The 23,926-nt window shown below is 34.5% G+C and overlaps 3 protein-coding genes and 1 long non-coding RNA gene across 4 annotated transcripts; 1 reads left to right on the top strand and 3 right to left on the bottom strand.

Annotated features, from left to right (window-relative positions):
- Nucleotides 1-8,845: 8,845 nt before the first annotated feature.
- On the top strand, nt 8,846-11,055 carry LOC110784933 (uncharacterized). The gene is made up of 3 exons (XR_002532438.2): nt 8,846-9,001; nt 10,255-10,365; nt 10,450-11,055. It is a non-coding gene; the product is annotated as an uncharacterized lncRNA (long non-coding RNA).
- LOC110784932 (uncharacterized) lies at nt 10,360-12,381 on the bottom strand. Its single transcript, XM_021989371.2, has 6 exons — nt 11,718-12,381; nt 11,527-11,641; nt 11,344-11,425; nt 11,206-11,257; nt 11,057-11,111; nt 10,360-10,965 (listed from the first exon to the last, which is right to left on the bottom strand). Exons 1-6 carry the CDS (start codon nt 12,093-12,095, stop codon nt 10,649-10,651), a joined length of 999 nt encoding a protein of 332 aa, XP_021845063.1. The 5' UTR covers nt 12,096-12,381; the 3' UTR covers nt 10,360-10,648.
- A 1,384-nt stretch (nt 12,382-13,765) lies between these two features.
- On the bottom strand, nt 13,766-16,443 carry LOC110784915 (geraniol 8-hydroxylase-like). Its single transcript, XM_021989360.2, has 2 exons — nt 15,513-16,443; nt 13,766-14,528 (listed from the first exon to the last, which is right to left on the bottom strand). The coding sequence occupies exons 1-2, from the start codon at nt 16,407-16,409 to the stop codon at nt 13,917-13,919; spliced, it is 1,509 nt and encodes a 502-aa protein (XP_021845052.1). The 5' UTR covers nt 16,410-16,443; the 3' UTR covers nt 13,766-13,916.
- A 1,522-nt stretch (nt 16,444-17,965) lies between these two features.
- On the bottom strand, nt 17,966-23,506 carry LOC110784934 (geraniol 8-hydroxylase). The gene is made up of 2 exons (XM_021989372.2): nt 22,532-23,506; nt 17,966-18,775 (listed from the first exon to the last, which is right to left on the bottom strand). Exons 1-2 carry the CDS (start codon nt 23,432-23,434, stop codon nt 18,158-18,160), a joined length of 1,521 nt encoding a protein of 506 aa, XP_021845064.2. The 5' UTR covers nt 23,435-23,506; the 3' UTR covers nt 17,966-18,157.
- Between the last annotated feature and the right edge of the window lie 420 nt (nt 23,507-23,926).

The raw sequence follows: 23,926 nt of genomic DNA, 5'->3' as shown, positions 1-23,926 counted from the left end.
ATTGTAAAATAAACACGGTTTAACAAATCGGTAAATTTTAACTGGTGCATGTTTATGTAAATTATCCACTGGTCCTTTGGTATGCCGTATGTAACACACCAATACCTACTGGAGTACCTTGTAAATAATACTATTTACTTTTTTTGATTGGTTTTTGTTATAAGTAAAAAGTCAAAGGGAGGTTACTGAAAATAATTTTTATTATAAAAAAGTCAAAAGCAGAAATACTAAAAGGGAATCCAAGATATAGTCTACAATTCATTAACAAAGCCGTCCTTCCAATGGATTAGATATGATTCCAAATTATTGATTTTTATTCTAAACAAGCAATAATTACAACTATGACCAATTTAGGCATAACCAATCTTTTGTGTTTACGTTTTTTTCCAAATTAAGAAAAATGTTAATGACACATATGCATTTTTTTTATTTTTTTTGGGGAAATGAGCAACAATAGTAATATAAATCACATAGTATACATTTCTCCTGGCCAATTCTTATCACATGATTTATATATACGTACGTACTTCCATACGGAGTAGATAATATGGAGTACTCAACTAGTCAAATGCTGAACAATACTGTTGGCAATAAAAAGTAGTGCATTGTCTCTTAACTACTAACATATGTAAACTAGATTTAAAGGCAGGCGATGTATATGTGACATTTTAAAGCATGTAATACATACGGTAGGACATGATTATGATATATTAACAATTTTAATAAAAGTACGAAGAATATAAATTAGTAAGGATAGTTAAGACATTTAAGTGGACACTAAATTTTTCAAAGTCGACTTATATGATAGAGACAATATTAACTGACTCTCTCTTTCAATATGTAACATTATACTCACACTTGTATTTAACAATGGCTCTTATCTTTTTATTAATATATGTATATGCAAACCTAGTAGCTAGAAAATAGTCATATCAAAGTCCATGATAAAAACACAACAAAAGTAAGAATCTACATGTTTTAAAAAAGTGAGGGGTCAAGTAACACTACAAGAAATTGTACTATTAACGACGGGAAATCCCGTCGCGAAAAGCCAATAATCGTTGATTAACGACGGGATTTTCTGTCGCGAACCCGTCATAAAAGGGGGCCGTCGTTAATAGAAATCCCGTCGTAAATCCGTCGTAAACCCGTCGTAAAAGACATTTGCGACAGTTATTCCTGTCATTGTTTGGTTGTTAGTCCCGTCGCAAAAGGCTTTTGCAACGGAATTTTTGACCCGTCGTAATTAGGTTGTCGTTAAAGATACAAATTCTTGTAGTGTAATATAATCAATAGTCATATGTAGCAAGATGATGTGGCTTTGAGACCTAATTAATCAGATGATTAAGTAAAAGCTAATTAAAGTTACGTGATGTTAAATCAAGGTAATTGGTCATTAATACTAAATGGTTTAGTGCTCTATTGGGACCCCTCAATTAAGGTTCGTCCTAATTAAGCTCGGTTGGAAGGGTGCCTGAACTGCCTGTAGGCCAAGGATACACTGCTAATTAAGTTGATTACACCTCACCATCTGTCACTTCGCTTAGATTAGCCACAATCCCTAATTGCTAATTATAAATATTCAACTAATACTACAGTAGTAGTAGAGCTGTCAAAACGGTTACTCGAGTCGGGTCCGGGTCTGATCATCTCGGATCTCGGGTCATGATCTGGTCGGGTCGTGTCGGGTCATTTTATCACTTAGGCGTAGGTCGGGTTCAGGTCGGGTGCGGTCAGGTTGAAAATTTGTCGGGTCATGCCGGGTTATTTTTTCATTTCGGTATAGGTCGGGTTCGGGTCGGGTCTTTTTCTAGTCGGGTACAATTACGGGTTCGAGTCTTAACGAGTCGGGTCAAGTTCGGATCGGATAATTATCGGGGTTGGTTAAAATTCAGGTCGGGTTTACTATCGGACACGGGTTAAGACCGGGTACGATAGCTATCAGGTCTACTCAAGTTTTAACCTTATAATTAACTTTTATAAATTTGGTTAAATTTGGTTTAACGCTTTTCACTTGTTCTAGATTAGGTAATTATAAAAAATAATATTAACTTGATTTAAGTTATTATTTAGTTAGGTCAATGACAAATCGGATTGTCAACAGGTCGCGTAAAATCAGGTAACGGGTTGGCACGAATTGAGTCAATAACAGGTTTCATCGGGTTATAATCGATTTTGGGTTAACATCGGGTCGGGTGTTGAATCAGGTTCGGGTCATTTTTCGGTCGGGTAAGTTGACACAGTTCTGTTATCGGTTATATTTCGGTCGGGTGCCAGCTTCGGGTCCTGGTCATGCATTAACGGGTCGAAATCAGTCGCCGATTTTAACGGGTTGGATACGGTCGGGTTACGGGTTTCCTATTTTAACAAAATTTCGGGTCTCGGGTCGTGTCCAGAACCTTAAAAATACAAGTCGGTTCAGATCGTTTTTTCGAATCGGGTTAATTTTTGACAGCTCTGTGTAGTAGTATTATTTTGTGGCAGTGCTAATGCTACAAAAAAACGAAGAAATAAGGGTTGCAAGGATATGTGGTGTACTTGTGTTCTACGTACATTTTTTTCTTCCCATCTCACCGTGACACTTTCGTGTCTAGGGGCGGATCTTATTAATGGTCCGGGTGAGCCGGGGCCTCGATCCCGGGTAAAAAATCGCAGTAGTGTATTTTTTGTTTTGCCCCTCTAAATTTTAATGTTTTTGTATAATTACATACTACTACGTATTTTGCCTAATTTTTCAGCTGGCTCCCCTCGTAAACGGGTCATGTTCCGCCACTAGTCATGTCTACTCATGCTACTAGTGTTCTCCCTATTTCATTAAACAAAGTCGTATTATCTTGGATGCATGCACGTCTCATCTGGGTAAGACTCATTTTTCATTTTGTGGATTTTCCCCCTTCCTTATATATTGGCTTTCCATTTTTGGATGACCTAACACCTAAACCCTCTTAAGATTTGAACAATTAGACTTCTTAGTTGTTACACATAGAAATTGCTAGTTTTGGAAACTTCTTTTAGAGAGCTCTTGATCCTTGAAAGTTTAAGAAGTACTACGTACGAGTTTTATGGTTAGTGTAATTAATTAGTTCCTCTTGTGGTTTTCTTTGTGCCATTGTTAGAGGGTGGCTAGATTCGTTAATTAGGTTGATTTATTGAACGTCTTTGGGTTGTTCAACCTTCAGCCGGAGAATAACAATTGTGGCCTTGTGGGGAAGCTAGTACTTCAACGGGAGTTGGGCTTTGGTAGAGCTATCGACCCGTAAATTTTTGGATGTACCCGTGTACAGGCAGAGCTGGCTGTACCCCATCCAAAACGACGTTGTTTTGTGCTGTTTAAAATGTACATTAATATACTGGTATAAAAATGAACATTTACTATTTTGGAAATGAACATTTATTTATTTATTTGGAAATGAGCATTTACTATTCTGGAAATGAACATTGACTATTTTAGAAATGAACATTTATTTATTTGGAAATGAACATTTATTTACTCTTTCAAAGATGAACATTTATCTAATTATTTGAAAATCCTCATATATTCAACCAATTTAGAAATGAATATTACTGATTGTGAAATAATTATTTACTAATTTATTACTATGTTATTACATTGAGCATTATATTTACATATAAGGTGCAATGAAATCATGTCAAATAACATATTTTACCAAAAAAAGAACATTTAAGTCATTGCCTATGTAAAATTGTTGTTGAATTACAAGATGCTGGTACAAATCATCCTCTTATTTTTCTATATCTTCAATTTTGAATTTTGCTTTTGATGTAGTCTTGAGTTCTCATATTTCTTAATGTGTCTATGAAGTGTGATTTGAACACAATATTTGACCTTCATGGTTTCAATTTCCTCATTGTTGTAGGCTGAAAATGAAAATACTAAATAATTTGATATGATGATCACAACTAATTTAAAAATGAACATTTACTGATTTGAAAAAGATGAGCATGCAAAATGTTTAAATGATAATATACAAGAATAATCAATGTGAATTAAAATATATATATATATATATATATATATATATATATATATATATATATATATATATATATATATATATATATATATATATATATATATATATATATATATATATATATATATATTATATATATATATATATAAAAAATGTACTTATACTTGATCGAACATTCAACAGCTTATAAATGTACATGCTTAAAATGAATTTTAACATGTTGAACTGTTATCATATAAATCAAGCACAATTAACATCATAATCATTTTATAAATGAACATAACACTTCCTCAAAATGAATATACACAATTTATATATGTATTATGTACTAAAGTAAATATGAAAATGTGTTTTTGAAAATAAAGAGATAACTTATAAAAAAAATGAACTTAAATAGTTATACATTGAACATCTTACCTCTTACTTTTTCATAATTCGAACATAAAAATTTATGATAATGAACATTTTATTATCAGAAAATGAACATTTTTAAGTTCCACAACTTAATCAAGTTAACCATGATAAGTTTATTCTTTATAATAAGTAGATATGAACATCATAATCTCGGAAAATGAACATCATACCTCTTATTTTTTAATAATTTGAACATAATTTGTTTTGATAATGGAACATTCTATTCTCATAAAATGAACATTATTAAGTTGCATTACTTAGTCAACAAACACAATTTCAATCTTAATAAATAAGAATATTTATAAGCATTTGAATATTACAAATGAACATAATCATGCATTCGATCATATGAACCTCGAAAAAAATATAGATCTAAACAATAAACAACATTCTAGAACTTTTTTGGGAAAAGAAGTTGACAAGAAAATTGAGATGTCAACCAGATTTTATTTTAAATCACTTACATATTAACAAAATCAATTTTAAGAAAAATAAAATATTATACACAACAAAATGAACATTTTACTCTCATAATATGAACATTATAAAGTTCCATAACTTAATAAACAATTATGTATTTAATCTTCATAATAAAGTGATATGAACATCAGAATCTTACAAAATGAACATAACTATATATAAATATGAACATTTTGAAAAATCTGGATCTGAACATAACTAGATCCGATTTTTGAAGAAATTTTGCAAGAAAATGGAGAGAGAATATGGAGATTCAACCAGAAAATTTCTAAATCATATAAAAATTGACGTGCGCACAAATGTAGAACATAAAAGGAAAAATCTATTGACATGCTTCTAATCAACATGTAAGTTCAATCAAAAATCACGAAAAAATAAGAAAATTAACAGCAAAAAAAGGAGAAAAAAAGTTTACAGCTAGTGGCAAAGACTTCGTTGTCGTGAATGATAATGGCGGCGCAAATGCAAGCGGATTTTCCGATTGACATTGTTATTTGAGATTAAAAAAAAATCACGTATAAATGAGGAGAGGGAAACTTTTGGGGAGAGAGAAATTGAGGAGAGAGAAACTTTGAGGAGAGAGAAAAAAATGAGAGAATTCTGGTTTTTGAAAAATTTATATGCAATTTTTTTTTATAGAAATCACATGCCTATATAGCTTCTTTATTTTCTTTGAGAGGGGGTACACCAATAGATGGCTATACCCTGGTATAGCCATTAGGGATATCCATCGACCAACATTTCACCTTAATTGATAAACTCAACTATCCAAAGTGGAACCTAGTAGTCATTACAAATAGAATGAGAGTTGCCCTTCCCAAAAGAATTTCTCCGAACCAAAATAGCTTTCTTCCGGGTCGGGGGACGGAGACAAATGTCATCATTGTTAATGAGATCCTCCACTCCATGAGAGCTAGGAAAGGGAAAAGGGGGTGGTTTGTGCTTAAGCTTGATCTTGAGAAGGCTTACGATAAACTAGAGTGGAGTTTTATTAGGAGTTGCTTGTTGAGATATGGCTTAGATCACCCGTCTGTCAATTTGATTATGAGTTGTATCTCATCCGTCTCTTACTCGGTCTTGGTGAATGGAGTCCCGACAAAGTCCTTATGTCCTTCTAGGGATATCCGTCAAGGGGATCCCCTTTCCCCTTATATTTTCATTATTTGTATGGAGGTGCTTTCTTTAATGATTCATGAAGCGGTGGAGAAACACCTCTGGTCCCCGTTTAGCATGGGTAGGAAAAATGTCCTTATTTCTCACCTCTTATTTGCGGATGACATTTTGTTGTTTGGGAAAACCTCAACTGGGAACATCTCGATTCTCAAGGAAATCTTGGACTCTTTTTGTGATATATCAGGACAAACCATTAGCATGAGTAAGAGTAGAGTCCTTTTTTCAAAAAATACGAGCCATAGTGATAGATCCTTGTTCTGTGAGGCTGTAGGAATCCAGGAAGCTAGTGATATCAATCCTTATTTGGGGTTCCCAATCTCGGGCAAGAGCCCAACCAAGACCACCATCCAGGTTATTATGCACAAAATCACGGGTAAACTTGATTCCTGGAAATCCAAGTTCCTCTCGAAAGCCGGTAGATTGTGTCTTATTTCCTCCACCCTAAATACAATTCCCAACTATTATATGCAATGCCTTCTTTTACCTAAATCTATCCTAAAGTCCATAAATAGTTGTTTAGCAAGATTTTTATGGGGAAAAGAGCAAGATAAAAGGGGGGTTCATCTTCTTAGCTGGGAAAAGATTGCTATTCCAAAAGAGGAGGGGGGTTTGGGGATTAGATGTGTCAAAATCCTCAATAGAGCTTATATTTTGAAATTGTGGTGGAGAATGCTACACCAACATGAGAACCTTGTTGTCCGGATTTTGAAAGATAAATACTCAAAGTCAAATAACATGTTTAGAGCTTTCCAGTATGGGTCACATCTATGGAAGGCCATGGGAAAGATGTGGTCTCTTTTCAGGTCAAATGTGTCGTGGGGTATTGGCAATGGGGATTGTGTGAACTTGTGGGAGGATAAGTGGATTGGGGGGACTTCTCTCCGTAGCCTCATTCATGGGCCTTTGTTGGAAGGGGAGAGTGATCTTTTGGTGAGCCATTGCATGAATAATGGGGGGTGGAATTTTTCTTCGCTTTCTTTCCACTTTCCTCAGTCTGTGATTCAAATGTGTAGATCTGTCCCCCTCCAGGACCAGTGGGCCCATCAAGAGGATTTTGTGTTTTCAGATTTTTCTATAAATGGAAAATTTTGTTTTAAAAAAGTTATGGCTGTGTTGCGAAATGTAAAACTTTCTTTGGAGTACTCTTGGAATTGGATTTAGAAATCGGACACAATACCAAAAATAAAGTTTTTCTTATGGCTTGCTTTCCACGATAGACTACCTCATAAATGTGCATTATTTGTGAGGCATCTATGCCCATCTAACATATGTGCTTGCTGTTACAATGCTCCTGAGGACTCAATCCATGTCCTTAGGAATTGTAAACAAGCTAAAGAAGTTTGGTACCAACTTGGAGTCGATGACTCTTTTTTTACCCCTCAACCAAAACAGTGGCTGCACTCAAACATCTCACACAGACCCCCGCCATCATCCACACAAATATCCCTCCCCTGGAAAACTCTGTTTCCAGCAGTCCTATGGTCCATCTGAAAACGGAGAAATGCCTTTGTTTTCAACCAAACACAAACCTCAACGGATAGGTGCATCTTGGAAGCCCAAGCTCTCGCTTGGGAATTCCATACTTCCAAGGCCTGCAACCTATTCCCCTTTGAGCATCATACAAACAGCCACCCCCTTTGGAAACCACCCCCCACTAGCTGGCTCAAGATTAATTGTGACACTTCTTTTGTAGCTGTGGATAGAGATGCAGGTATTGCAGGTATTGTTAGGGACCACATGGGAAACTGGGTTTTGGGCTTCCAACAAAAATGCTACATCCATTCGGTCCTTATGGGGGAGCTTCAAGCTATCTGTACAGCCTTACAGATCATAGAGGAAAGGAGATGGAGTAGAGTCATTATCAATTCAGACTCTCAGCAAGCTATAAATAGAATCCTACAGGTGGACGAGATCAAGGATGCTAATTTTTGGATTGTTAAAAAATGCAGGGATCTTTGTACGAGGATGACTGATATCAGGCTGGAATTCGAGGCGAGGAAAACTAATAGAGTTGCTGATAGATTAGCAAAGTTGTGTAGAACCGACGTTATGTCAGACTATAATCTATGTATTTTTGAGCAGGCTCCGGAATCTGTTCCGGACGAGGATAGACCTCCATGAACCTTCACTCTTTGTATTATGTTGTTGAACTATTAATTTAACGTTTCTAGCTTGCATCAAAAAAAAAGTGGAACCTAGTACGTAGCATCCTAATTCATTGCATTGCTTATTAAATTTGTTTTGACACGTACATGTTTCATTTTGATAGTCTATAAATACGGAATATGTAATTACATCTTTTTTTTTAATAGTAAAATCGTAAATTATATATTTGAGAGTAAGCTATAAGAGAAAGGTCCGGTGGAAATGATGCGGATCCAACGTAAAATCTTCAACTGCTACATCACCATGGTAGGGCGGATTTAGATCTGATCAACTATAACATGGCTCGCTGGCCCGATCCGAAAAAGTATAGGTTTGGATAGCCTAAAATATGCATTTTTAGACAAAAGTCTGAACCCAACCCGAAAAAGTATGTTTCTTCTCGCAAAGCCCACACTAAATTTATGGACTTGAACATAAAATTTTGTGTTAAAATCCGGTCTGACCCAAATTTTAATCACCTATAGGCGGATTTAACTTTTACTGCGAGTCCCGCTTCACTGGCATTTGACATTTAACATTTCTGTAGAAAGTCTTCAAAATTAGAAAGAGGATAACTATAAACATGGGCCAGATTTCCAAACCCAAACAAAATAAAGATAACTCACAGTTTCACAACTACAAGTCAAGCTCCGAAGTCCGAAACTCGGAACCCGATAAACATAAAAAGCCCGCAAGTGTCTGGAAAATTCTCTCAACTTCTTAAACACTTGACCTAAATCGTTCCATTTATTCACGGCCTCCAGACTCCAGTCCTTCAACATCTCAAATCTTAGGTATCTCTCTTTCTTACTCCTGCAACTTTAATCTTTCAATACTTCTGTTTCTAACTGGTAATACATGAGTCCTTAATTTCTATAGTTGGTATTATATTATGGTTGAGTTAGTTAGTATTAATCATTTAATTGTTGCGTATTGCGGAGGATGGAGGTGATGAGAGATTATAAGGAAGATGATGGGTTTCCTATCGTATGATACATTTTCTAATTTCTTCCTGATCCATCCTCTTTCTTGACAAATGTCAGTTTATTTTATCCTGTTGTTTTCAACTACATCGTATTTTTTTTGTTGAATGGAAATTAATTTTGATTGTAACTAATCAAACGCTGGGTTTAAAGCGATTTTACTCATCAAAGTAGTTTTGATTTTTTGTCCCATGTATATGATTTTGGTTGCGTTGTTGCAGAATCTTGTGTTTTTATTGGTGATTAGTTTGTTATTATGGTTGAATTAATTACAATTAATCATTTTGTTGCGGAGGATGAAGGTGATGAGAGATTATAAACAAGATGATGTATTCCATCATATGATACATTTTCTAATTTCTTCCTGATTCATCCTCGCGATTTCATTTTTTCACGTTGTTAGAATTTGATCATGTTGTTTTGAGCTAATTTTCTCTTAATTGGAAATTAATTTTATCGATTTACTGATCGAATTTTGATTGTTACTGTCTATTTGTCCAATATATACAATTAAAACGGACTTTTACTGATTTTTACGGATTGAAAGTACAATAACAACAAAGCCTTAGTCCAAAAATGATTTGGGGTCGGCTAACATGAATTAATTTGTTTTTTGGTCCATTTATCTGATTTTTGTATATCAAACCTCAAAATCGAGTGTAACTATCCAAATTGATGAATTAAAACTGATTTTATGCATTGAAAGCGTCCTTTATGCATTTGATTTTTGGCTATAATGTTGCAGAATTTGGTGTTTTAGTGGTCATGTAATATACATATTATTAATCTTTTTGTTGCCTCGTATATGAAGATGATGAAAGATTAAGGAAGATGATGGGTTTCCATCGTATGATCCATTTTCTAATTTCTTCCTGATTCATTCTTTCTTTAGAAATTTCGTTTTATTGAACTTATTAGACTTTGAGAATCGAGTGTTACTATCTAATGCTGCCAATTAAAATTGATATTAGAAAAGCAATTTTTACAACAAATTTTTACCCATCAAACAAGTTTTTTTGTTCCATATAGTGGTCATCTATATGATTTTTAGCTGATTGTTGCAGAATCTGTTGTTTTTAATGGTGATATAATATATGAGTACATGCGCGGTTCAGCTTCACGTTCACTAATAAAAACTATTGAGAAACAATTTCACCAGTTTCAAGGAGCATGGGGTAATATAACTGAACTATATACTTCGTTGTAGTGTTACAATAATTGTAAATAATCACTGAACAAAATGTTGGTATCTACAACAGGTGGAATTGGTCCTTCATTGGAGCCAAAAAAGAATGGAAATGAAGAGAGTGGTAAGGCAAAGAGAACAGTTGCAGATGAGAAGGCCACTGACCAAATTGTGGCCTTCAGCAGGCCGCCACAGCTACCTCCCATCCTTGGGCCGCTTCTTGCCCTGACTATGTTGGACTCGTGGTCGAAACAGGACAGCAATAGAAATGCCTAAGTTTGTTCTGGCAGAGTGTTAGGTTCTTCCTCAGTTTCCATGACTGAGGTATCATCATTATCAGTGTCAGTTGGTGGTGAAGTTTTATCGATGTTAGTTGATGATGACTTTGTATCAATGTCGGTTGATGTTGAGTTATTATTGAAAAATCTTGAAATGAGGTGCAGAAAACTCATCACGGAGCCAAGTGTTCGAGCCATAATTTTACATAGAGTGATGTACACTGTTAGAATTGGGTTTACAATGGGGCTTAAGAATAGGCCGTATATGTTAAGCACTGCCTGAAGAATGATATGTGGACTCTTTAGGAACCCTGTAATTTGATGCATATGCATTGTCAGTTGTATATAATACTTGACTTATGAAACTTAAGAAACATAATGGAATCAGAAGCTTTTCATTACATTTTGCAGGCTTAGGGAATTCGTCGAACAGTGATCTCACCATCTTAAGCAAAGCCTGTTGAATTTGTTAACAAAGGTCAACTGCATATTAGTCTTGAACATATTATTGAGTAATTCTTTATGCGAAAAGAGGTTAATATAAATCATACCATGGTTAATACACCGGGTTTTACCGGTGACTCTGTTATGTTCTGGATTTTCCTGTAATGAATTGCCGAATTTGTTAGTTTTGTTAGAGTAATGAAGTTTAATTGATAATTTAGATGTTGGGTTTTCGGTGTTATTACCTTATTACAAGTCTATCACCTTCATTTGAGCACTGAAAAGTACTGCACCCTTTAGAGAAAGGGATTTGGTCTTCCTTCCACTCTGTATAACATGATAAGAAGTAAAGTAGTTTTCCCAGTTTATATTATATAAGAAAGTAAACTAGTTTATTTATGCTAATTAAGAGATAGAATGCATGATACCCAAATGCCAATTCACAGAAGCTATGAGTTCTTCTCCTTGACAAACAGTTCCTAGTTTGAACTGGACATTTTCACCCATAGAATCAGCAAGTTGAACTAACAAGCTTATGACTTCCTGCAGGAAAAAACATTACGAACATGAAATGTGTGTTAAGTTTTCGGAAAAAGGTCAAATATTACGAGCTTGTTACCTTCTTCTTGTGGATTATATAGGGGAAAGCTGAATCCTCAAGACGACAGTCGCTTGAGATGAGATCCTCTAGCGCCTTCCTGTCGTTGTCGTTGATACATTTGTAAAATTTGTTGACAACATCTGCCAAAGAGTGAATCTGGTAGCTGGTGTCTGAGTCCATTGCTGCTAACGGGGGATTTATCTCGAGCTTCCTCTGGTGGCTGATACTTTTTCTCAGATTCCATGTCTGGTGTATAGACTCGGGGATAAGTTTCATCGCTTTAGGTATATGTAGGTTTCTTCTACATGTTGGAGAGCCTACATAGGTGAGAGAAGTTAGGGTGAAGTGAGATACGTGAGGCGTACTTTTGCAGGGATAAACAGAGGCAAAAGCCATCTTCAGTTAGTGCAAGGTGTTCGCAGAAAATCGAAAGAGCAAATATGTTATATATATAACAGGGTAGTGTAGACTGTAGAGGAGGAATGTTTTATTCGGGATGGAAGTTGCAAGTAGAATGGTAAGAAGAGCAAGGCATCAATGAACATGGATATAGCCTTGTAACCTAAGTAAGGAATTGGATTTTTTTTGTTTCCTTCTTGTGAAGTTGTGATTGTTAGAATTAGCTTCTTTTGATTTAGGAATCAGTATATTTGAGGACATTATGGATGTCAAGACACCCTGTTTTGTAATTTAGTCTGCTTTCAACAAAATAAAATGGAGAGTAATTAAACGAGATTGATTAAGTTTCGTGAACGTGCATATCGTTTTCGGATTTATGGAGCTACAATCAGTAAATTAACCAGGCCCCATTACTCCATTAGCATATGAATTTGAATGTACTGTATTAAAGTTATGCTCTGTACATAGTCTACAAAATTTTAAGGGCCCAAATTTTATATTAGCACAAGCTCCATAATGATTGGGGATGGAATTTTATCATTTATCAAACGAGCTCCAAACGAGTAAGAGACACGGAAGTCATATCATTTATCAAACGCAACGTCCTCAGTAGGTTCGGAATTCCACCCGAGATTGTTATATAGGAATTAGGAAACTATAACATATTAGCACAAAGTTTTAAGGGCCCAAATTTTATATTAGCACAAGCTCCATAATGGTCGGTTTATATAAGAAACTATAACCTAATACTATTAGGTTTAGGATTCTATTGGATTCCTAAACTAACACAACTCAAGTTTTCCAAAATATACTAGAACCCCAGATATACCATAACTCTAACAAGCAAACACCATCAACAAAAACTAACCGATCAGAGTTAACCGATCAGAGAATTTTTGGGGAAGCGTAGGATCAATCCAAAATTATGGATAGCTCCGATACCATGATAAACTATAGAGAATAATATTAATTGACGATAATATAACTGAATAGCTTAATTATAACTTGGTTACATTGTTGGTTTATATAGGAAACTATAACATAATTCTATTTGGTTTAGGACTCTATTGGATTCCTAAACTAACACAACTTTGGTTTCCTAAATATACTAGAAATCTAGATATACCATAACTCTAACACCCTCCGTCTTTTTTTGTTTTTTTACCTTTGGCCTTTTGCACGTTTATTAACGACTAATTAATGTGCATTAAGATTCCTCTATTTTTTTTTTATTTAAACAAGGAAAGTTACGTTTATTTATAATGTTTCACTCTTATCAAAATTCTGATATTGGGAAAATGAAAAAAATTTAGTGTCTCAATAGAAAAGGTGTGAGAGATTAAATGCCCAATGAATTAATTAGTTAAAATAATCACTGGAAACAAATTTTGATAAAATATTAAAGCATTTATATGATAATATAAAAGAAAATTTAAAGAATATTTTGAAACACCAAAAAAGGAAACCGTAAAGAACAAAAAGAGACGGAGGAAGTAATTTTTATTACACTAAAACAAAACCATTTTGTTTTAGGACTTACCCAAAGCCCTTTGTTATAGAGTCAAACGACTTACTCCAATTATAATTAAGGGGTTAAAAAATTGACTCTCCCCCTCGACTTAACCCAAGATTTAGACAAAATTTAATAAAATAGGAGAAATGTGGCAAATTAATTAATGTATTGATAATTTTTGCTAGTACAAGCTAAGTGAACATTGGCTACCAATATTATAGGTTAGGAGCCTCAACCAATCAAGGACAAATTGATACAAAATAAAATAAGAAAACAAATATTTTAGCAGCTTCAAATAAAGTGTTCTATGCACGAGTAATTGGAATAGCACGTAGAGATATGGCTTTCTTTAAAGTAATTCCGAAATGATCATCTATTTCAAAAACCTTTTGTAGATCTTCAAACTCTTCAAGTTTCCAATCAAACCAACATATTAAATTACCCAAAACCAAAGAAACCATACGTATGGCTAAAGGCATTCCAGGACAACTTTTCTTTCCTGCACCAAATGTATATAACTGATTAAATTGACTCTTAACCTCGAGCTCCGACCCCAAAAACCGCTCCGGTGAGAATGAATCCGGGTTAACCCAAGTATGCGGGTCACGACCAATAGCCCATGCATTAACTATAAGCATTGCACCTTTGGGAAATTCAAAGCCATCAATTTCTATGTTTTTCTCCACTATGCGTGGGAGTAATAAAGGAGCTGTTGGATGAATTCTAAGGGTTTCTTTGACAATTGCTTGTAGGTATGGAAGTTCTGAGATGTGCGATTCCAAAATAGTATTGCCTTTTCCGATCACTCTGTCTAGTTCTTCTTGCAATTTGCGTAGAACCATAGGGTTTCGAAGTAACTCTGCCATTGCCCACTCCATTGTCTTTGAAGTTGTGTCCATTCCCGCACCAAAGAGATCCTAACACATATATATATATATGAGAAATTAATGATATATATACTACGTACACCCTAAAAACACTTGTAATCTAAGGCCAATTGGACATAAATGAAATTTGACTTTCAATGAGTTCTATGCGATAAATTGTTGTAGATTTAACTTATCAAACACTATATATCTTAACCGAAAAGTTATTTGAGGGGAGATATTTGATTTTTGTTTTCGATCAATTGAATGAAAGAGAAGGTGTTACTTTTGGTAGGGAAAATATAGAGATAATGAAATATTAGTGGATCTGAAAAGTAACAAGAAAATGGGAGTTACTTTTGATAAAGTAACCAACATAGAGTTGGCTCAAGTAGTAAGCAGCTTGATGCCGCTTAAGGGAGGTCTCGGGTTCGAGCCTCGCCGTAGGTAGAAACTCTTGTTGGGAGACTCACCCATCACAAGCAAGGTGTGCGACACGGGTCGGATCCGGATGTAGTCGGAGCTAAGCTCCGTTGAAGCGAGTGTGCTATGCGTAAAAATATACTTTTGATAAAGTAAAGTGTGTTAATTACTTTATTAAAGTAAGACGGACAATGAAAACAAGTGTGACTATTAAATTGAGACGAAATTGGAAGGAGGGAGTTTAATAATTAATTGGGTGATGATAAAGGTCGCAAGTTGCGACAACATTTAGTTGTCACAATTTTACGTGTCGCAGTTTAATTGGTACATATAGGCGCCACGTAGGTTATGTGTCATCAGAATATTTTTACTATCAATTCAATATTTTTTACTATGAAAATATGTAAATTAGGTAGACGATATAAATAAGGAAACAAATTAGAAAATTAAGATTTTTCTACCTTTTTTGAAACATGTATAATATATTATATAAGTTAAATATTTTAGTTTTCAATTTAAATCATGACACATAAGCATGTCATGTCATCATTGAGACATGGCTTAAAGGTCACATGTTGCGACCTTTATCATTTTCGTAATTAGTATACTTACCAATAACAGATGGTGGACGTGATCTCGGTTAATTTCATCCCTTTGTTCATCCATAACATCAAAGATTACGTCCAAAAGATCATTGTACAACCCATGGCCTGACACTTGATCATTTCTGGACATCGATCTCATCGCTATAATTTCATCAAATAACTTAAACAATTTAACACAATAAGCGGTTAATCGATGTCTAATTCGTTGTGGATCAATCATTTTGAGGATAGGATATCCATCAACAATGTTAGGTCTCCCAAGCTCTTTAATGATGCAATCCATCAAATCCTTAATCTCTCTTATCCTCGCATCATTACCCGAATCCATGGAACAAATGGTGCTAGAAATCATATCGAAAGAAGCATCATATAACGCTTGTCCAACATCAACAACGATGTTAGCTTTCGAGCATTCTTTCATATAACATAGCATTTCATCTAATTTTCGGTACCTATGTGTTTGCATGTTTTCCAACATTTTGTCACTCAACAATCGGGTATTGTAGATTTTCTTAAGGACCCTCCACATAGGAGAAGAGGGTGGTAACGGGCCAATGGAGAGTTTTTCATGATCATGAACTCGAATAGCATCAAGATGGTATAAGTTTGAAAAAACATCATGATTTTTGAGGAGGACTTGTTTGGCAAGTGTGGAAGTTGAAACGATAATGACAGTCGTGGAGCCGAGCTGAAGGCTCATGACGGGGCCATAAGTCTTAGCAAGCTCGGCAAAGTACTTGTGAGGTTGGGTGACATGAGGTAAGAATTTCAAGAGGTTTCCAAATATGGGTAAAGGTGAGGGTCCGGGGGGTAGGTTTTTAGATTTGGGTTTGGCTAGTGATACAAATAAAAAGATTGTTGCAAATATTGGTAGTATCCACTTTATGTAACTCAACAAATCCATGGATATATAAGTGGGTGGGTTTTTAGAAGGGGAAGGATTTGAATTGGTAAGTGATTGTTTGGTGGAAAAAGTAACTCTTATATAGGGTTCTTAAGTTGGGGGGTGGGGGGGTTGTCTTTATCTCGGGTCTTCAAGGAAAGTCTTAAGAAGCTAAAGTCTCATACTCTTACGCAAGAAGCACGAATTTTGCGTTATTGATTAGTAAAAAAAATGCTACTCAATTAAGAACTTTTTGTTGTTACACTAAATCATGTGGACATAAATTAACACCGTCTTTCTTTAACTAAACCAAATCATGGCACCTCATTATTTATTTAAGGAGTCTAAGTAATCGTGAAATAAGTTTGTGTAAAAAAATTGTGAGTCTTGGTAACAATAAATTGTAGATATTCCGTAAAAATCAATGAAAAAGCAATGTTTCAGAGTTTTATTTAGATTATAAAGTTGAACTGCAGGGACAAATTAACTTACCCTCAGCACAATTTATTTCGAACCCATAATCCGCAATGTACATCCGATTTTACGTAATAAGATGCATAAGAATTTAGTAAATAGTTATGGTCGTCAATTTCTTCTGAAAAGTCTTCATACGGCATGGTAGATCCTCCATCAAGTTAGGATCATAACAACAAAAAATCAAGCCAACATCCACCATTAGATCAAACAGCTGCTACCGGCCTACCAAAGTTGAACAAATAATAAAATAACATAGAGTATTTTCTACAAAATGGGGCCCAACCTAAGATTATAACAAATGCAAAAACGAAATATGTGCAAGCTAAGGTTGGAAAAATGAATTGAATACTCTTTACTGGCTATAGCTAAGCTCCGACTAGTCTTCAAACTGCGGAGTAAAAGAATAAAAGATACGTACTCGTAGTAAATACTTCGTTTGAAAATTAGAACTCAAATAAAAGACACTTGTAGTGCCTTTGATATACTAACTAGATTGCACATAATTATAATTTTCATGGTGTACGTATAAATCACTAATGATGGTCAAATGGCCGATACAAATTGAGTTAACTGAATCGTTAAGGCGGGATGGGTTGCAGCTCAGTTGATCAGCCGAAATTTGAAGTAGTAGTAGTAGTATGTGTTTCGGGTGTAAACAACCACTAAGGAGGTAAGTTATGTATGAGTCGAGGAAGTCTACGAGTTTGGGTATGGCTCGATGATTAGCCTTAATAATCTCAATAAGCCAGGTTATAAGAAGTAAGTAAAATGGAGCCAGTAATCCACATACTCAATATAATAAATCTGTGTAATAAATGTGAAGTCCCCTCCTAAACATGGAGAATAATGGCTATTTATAGTAGCATTAATGATATGATTTGGCCCTCATCGTTGTAGGGCTTACTGGGCTAATCTTCAATACCTTGGGCTTAACTTACTCGAATTCCGTAATCGCCATTTGGGTTGTTGGCTCACTTAAGTCAAAAAAGACAAATAGGTCCAAAGTAGCTAGGGAAGCCATTTAGGAACCCAACAGTATGGTTGTATGGATAATATGTTATTTTTGCAAATGGATTTGAGGTTACTATATGCAATACGAATAAGCTAATACTCGGAAAAAGAAACTAAAAGAAGAAAACGCTAACATACACAAACAAAGAACCTTATAGAGCTATAGGTAAGGAACCCCTTCAAGAATGGTCCCCTAGACCATTACATGCAAACAAAAATAACTTAATTACTATCATAATTCATAATTATGGAAATAATTGCAGCATTAATGATCATCTAAATTATTGCCTGTGCGAACGATGAATGGGAAGAACACGTAGGGACGTTGTCTTTTTTATAGTAATCCCGTAATGATCATCCATGTCCAAAACCTTTTCCATCCCTAATTCTTCAACTTTCCAATCAAACAAACAAACCAAGTTACCCAAAACCAAAGATATCATACGTATGGCCAATGGCATTCCAGGGCATATTTTCTTCCCTGCACCAAATGTAAATAGCTGAGTAAATTGGCTTTTCACGTCAAGCTCCGATCCCATGAACCGATCGGGAATGAATGAATCCTGGTCATCCCAGTTATTTGGGTCGCGACCAATAGCCCATGCGTTAACTATAAGCATAGCACCCTTTGGGAGTTGAAACCCATCAATCTCCACGTCTTTCTCCACTTTGCGTGGGAGTAATAATGGAGCTGATGGATGAAGTCTTAAGGTTTCTTTGACAATTGCTTGTAAGTACGGAAGTTCGGAGATCTGCGATTCCAGGATAATATTGCCTTTTTCGATCACACTGTCTAATTCTTCTTGTAACTTGCGTAGAAAGACAGGGTTTCGAAGTAACTCTGCCATCGCCCACTCCATTGTTTTTGATGTTGTATCCATTCCAGCACCAATTAGATCCTAACATGTACAGTATGTAAGAAATTTAATTAGGCTTTATTTTATGAGATGTTAGTACTCCGTATATCATAATTAAAAATAACCATATACTCAATTTAATTACTACTAAGTAGAACATATGACCGATTGGCCATCAATTTAGTGACATTTAAGTTCTTAATTTACAAGATTTCTGATAGAAATTTGAGGAAGCACGCGGAAGTTTTGATGGACCTCAATTATATAACAAAATTGCATTGATAAAATTGTACAACAATATTTGTGAGAGCTCATATCTCTCACTTATCTCTTTGGTAGAACCCTTGTTTCTACCCCTCACTCATATTTTGTGGGAGCTCTCTTGATTTGCCCACCCTAAACTTATGCACATACAACCTATTTATAGTTGTTGTATTATGGTTTCTAGATTTTTCTACTCCCCTCATCCTCTAGATTTTTCTTAGGATAATTCTAGACATTTTAGTTACTAGATTTTTCTAGTCTAGCTCCTAGATATTTCCTGATTATTCTAGATTATTATATTTCTAGATTTTTCTACATAATACATTTCACTATTATATTTTTACAAGTGTATTATCTAGATTTTTCTAGATTAATATTTTAACACTCCCCCTTAATCTAGAAAAATCTTGTGCTTCAAAATATTTCATCTTTCGAAAAATCTCGTTGATGCACTTGTCACCAACCACCAATCGTCATAAACACTTGAGTTCTAATATTGTTGGCACCCGTCTTAGCAACCTCCATCTTCTTGATCTTCAAATATCTTTATGCTCTTCTTGTTGGTATCCATGTTACCAACTATCCCACTGATGCACATGTTACTGGTCATCTCCTGAATTTTTTTCTCAAATTTTATTTTGTTATTGGTGCTCATGTCACCAACCATCCCGCTAATGCTCTGTCATTACCAAAATTCAAAATTTTCTTCAAAATATTTTCTTCTACATTTTCTCCATTGCCATTTGTTTCTCCAAATTTTTCTTTTGTTGTGGTGCTCATGTCACCACCCATCACTGCTAATGCTCATGTCATTAGCAAACTCCAAAATTCTCTTTGTGAATATTTTTTTTGTCACCAACATACTCTGCTAATGCCCTTGTCATTAGCATCCTTCAAATAATTTCTTCTTCAAAACATATTTTCTTCTACAGCTTTTTCCATCATATCTCATTTTTATCATCAACTTTATTTTTCTCCATTTTGCTCCATAAATTTGTTCTTCTAGTTTAATTTTCCCATATTTGTTATTCTTTAAGAAATTTTAGATTTAGAACTTACCTTTTTTCTCTTCCATATTTTCTTCAAATCTTACCCTTCATGTCTTGGGTCTTTGGTCTTCAATTTTGTCGTAATCACTTTTCCGGCTCTGATACCATGATAGAAATTTGAGGACGCACGCGGAAGTTTTGATGGACCTCAATTATATAACAAAATTGCATTGATAAAATTGTACAACAATATTTGTGAGAGCTCATGTCTCTCACTTATCTCTTTGGTAGAACCCTTGTTTCTACCCCTCACTCATATTTTGTGGGAGCTCTCTTGATTTGCCCACACTAAACTTATGCACATACAACCTATTTATAGTTGTTGTATTATGGTTTCTAGATTTTTCTACTCCCCTCATCCTCTAGATTTTTCTTAGGATAATTCTAGATATTTTAGTTACTAGATTTTTCTAGTCTAGCTCCTAGATATTTCCTGATTATTCTAGATTATTATATTTCTATATTTTTCTAGATAATACATTTCACTATTATATTTTTACAAGTGTATTATCTAGATTTTTCTAGATTAATATTTTAACAATTTCCCCATTACCCTCCCATGATTACTGTATGATTGAACACCAATTTATACCTTAATTATAACTATAAAAGCGGATAAATCTTTCAGCGTTCATCCCAAAACCTTACGTAATAGAAGTACCCCATTAGTCTTTTATGTAATCCTCAATTCATTCACTGTGTGACGTGTGTTATTAAAATAACAAAGATATTGTACATAATTAGAAGATATTATAAAATCAAATCTACCACTAATATGTTAAGTATATTTATATAATCGGTAATAATATAAAGGATATATTATCCTTTATATTATGATATTATCTCAATACGCCCCCGCAAGATGGACGTCCGGGGAGGGAAAGTCCAATCTTGAGAAATGATAAGTGAAGACCGATTGCTTGAATGGTAGTTGCTTGACTTGCCTCGAGGAGTCGAGGAGACAAAATGATGTGGATGATGACCATATATGAAGTTTTGAATGATATTGATTTGGGTTGTAAAACCCAAAGTAGAGAGAAAAGAGAGAAATTTGTTTTGTGCTAGTTGCACATGTCAAAGGTGAAGGTAGTTTTGATAGCATCAAATTGAAGAAGAAAATAGCATTTTTCTTTGAAAAAAATATATATTAGAGGATATGCGTAGAGGAAAACATGGAATATAAATGTTTTTTTTTAATGTTTAAAAATATAGAAATAGAAAGAGGGAAATTGTCTTAGTGGTTGGTTTTCACGATTGTTGAACCGTGAACCACTGATAGCAAAAACCAAACATTAAAACAAAAAACAAAAAATTGTTTGGAACACCCATATTATAAAGCATTAGATATGAGTAATTTTTGTTAGCGTGTGCCGACAACATATTGAAAAGAAAAAAAAAAAAAGGTTTCATCGCCACCATTAAAGGAGAAAATAAGGTTGTCACGTACGGTGGTGATGGTAGTTTTGAGACTTTTAGTGCTTCTCCACAGCGGTTTATTGGAGATACGAGATTATTGAAGTTTGACAACACTTGGTAGGTAAACTACAGGGTGTCGAAAAGTTGAGCGGAAGTCTTGAGTTAAAGCTTTCTAGAAATGTTGGCTTGTTTGGGTGTGAGAATTACACTACCGCACCATTAGGTAGAGGATAAAAGAAAGAAAAGAAAGAAAGAGGTCCAATGTTATCCCTATACCATTTGTCTATGACGACCGACATGGTTTATGGTGCCATGGAAGAAGATGAATAAGTGGAAAGGGAGAAGGGAGGGGAAAATGTAGACGGATCAAGGCTGTGATACCATGATAGAGTTATGAGAAAGCTTGATTGTATTGATGTTTGCAATAAGTATTTATACAAGCCTAAGAATATTACAAAGTCAACAATAATATCAATTGTTAAAATAACAAAGATATTGTACATAATTAGAAGATATTATAAAATCAAATCTACCACTAATATGTTAAGTATATTATCCTTTATATTATGATATTATCTCAATATGTTATCCTATAAAGAATACTACGTAATATATTGTGATTAAGGTGAATTAAATCCTAAATAGAGGATTAATATTCTTGGGTTGTGAAATAACAATGCAAAGGAAGTATGGAGATAGGATGTGAAAAATGTAAAATGAATTCAAAGGTTTAAGGCCTTTTTACTCCGTACTCTATATACCTGAATAAACCTATTTCTGATTTTCATGAGATTTCTATTGAAAGAAAACACATACTCCGTAAGTTATAGAGAAAGAGTAGATCTAAACATATATTTTTTTTTATTATTAATATAAAAACTAACCTCTTCTCCGGTAAAAAATGGATGGAGCTCATGTTAGATGACTGAACCAATATAAATTTTTGTGTTTTTTTGTTTTTGGTATTTATTATTCTTCATTTATTACCAACGAAAATCAAACCCTTTGGATCTAAAGAATTAATACGGCACTAATTCATAACATAAAATATTAGCTAGTGTATGCTTACCAATGGTAGATGGTGGAGGTGATCTCGATTGATTTCATCGCTTTGTTCTTCCATAACATCTAAGATCACGTCCAAAAGATCATTGTACAACCCTAAAGAGTGCACTTGATCTTTCCTGGACTTCAATCTCATGCCTACAATTTCATCAAATAACTTAAATAATTTAACACAATAAGCTGTTAATCGATGTCTTATACGTTGTGGATCGATCATTTTTAAAAGAGGATAACAATCGACTATGTTAGGTCTCCCTATCTCTTTTATGATGCAATCCATTAGATCCTTAATCTCTCTTATCCTCACATCACTACCGGAATCCATGGAGAAAATGGTGCTAGAAATCATATCGAAAGAAGCATCATATACCGCTTGTCCAACATCGACAATGGTATTGGTTTGTGAGCATTTTTTCATATAATATAGCAACTCCTCCAACTTTCGGTACCTATGTTCTTGCATGGTTTCTAGCATTTTGTCACTCAACAATTTTGTGTTGTAAATTTTTCTAAGGACCTTCCACATTGGGGAAGAGGCCGATAATGGGCCAATAGAGAACTTTTCATGATCGTGAGCTCGGACAGCATCAAGATCATAAAGGGACGAGAAAACGTCATGATTTTTGAGGAGGACTTGTTTGGCGAGCATGGAATTCGAAACAACAATGGCAGTTGTGGAGCCGAGTTGAAGGCTCATGATGGGACCATGAGTCTTAGCTAGCTCGGCGAAGTACTTGTGAGGTTTGGTGATGTGTGGAAATAATTTAAAGAGGTTGCCAAATATAGGCAAAGGGAATAGTCCAGGGGGTAAGTTTTTAGCATATGATTTAGGTTTGGGTAGTGATATGAGTAAAAAGATTGCTACAAATGTTGGTAGTATCCACATTATGTAGCTCAACAAATCCATGTATATATCTTTTGGGGAAAAGGCGTGATTGTTGATCTGATGTAAAAGAAAAACTCCTTATATAGAAACTTCTGTAATAGTGCTACGAATATGGAAAGTTTAAACAACAACGTTTTAAATTACCAAATGACACTTTAGAGCATTAAATTCCCCAACGCCTAACGTCCAACTTGCAGAACTACATACGTTCTTTCATAACAAATGATGAAAGTAAAGAAATTTAAACTACGGAGTAGTTTGTAATTAACCTGTGCAAATGTTTTATCAAATGTACATAATATACTTTGAAATAGAAGTTGAAGGGACAATTAAATAATGAATTTATTCTACTAATGATGAAACAAGATGTTATGAATGTAAAAAACATTTGATCATGAAAAACATATGGAGAGTCGAATTTATTACTATAAACACAATGATTTTCAATCGATCGGGTTTGGACACATATTACTTTTCGGGTTCGGCTAAAAAAAATGATTTTGGGTAACAAAT

Source organism: Spinacia oleracea, chromosome 6 (genome assembly GCF_020520425.1).
Source record: "Spinacia oleracea cultivar Varoflay chromosome 6, BTI_SOV_V1, whole genome shotgun sequence".
Taxonomy (NCBI): domain Eukaryota; kingdom Viridiplantae; phylum Streptophyta; class Magnoliopsida; order Caryophyllales; family Amaranthaceae; genus Spinacia; species Spinacia oleracea.
This window is presented reverse-complemented; position numbering and strand designations above follow the sequence as displayed.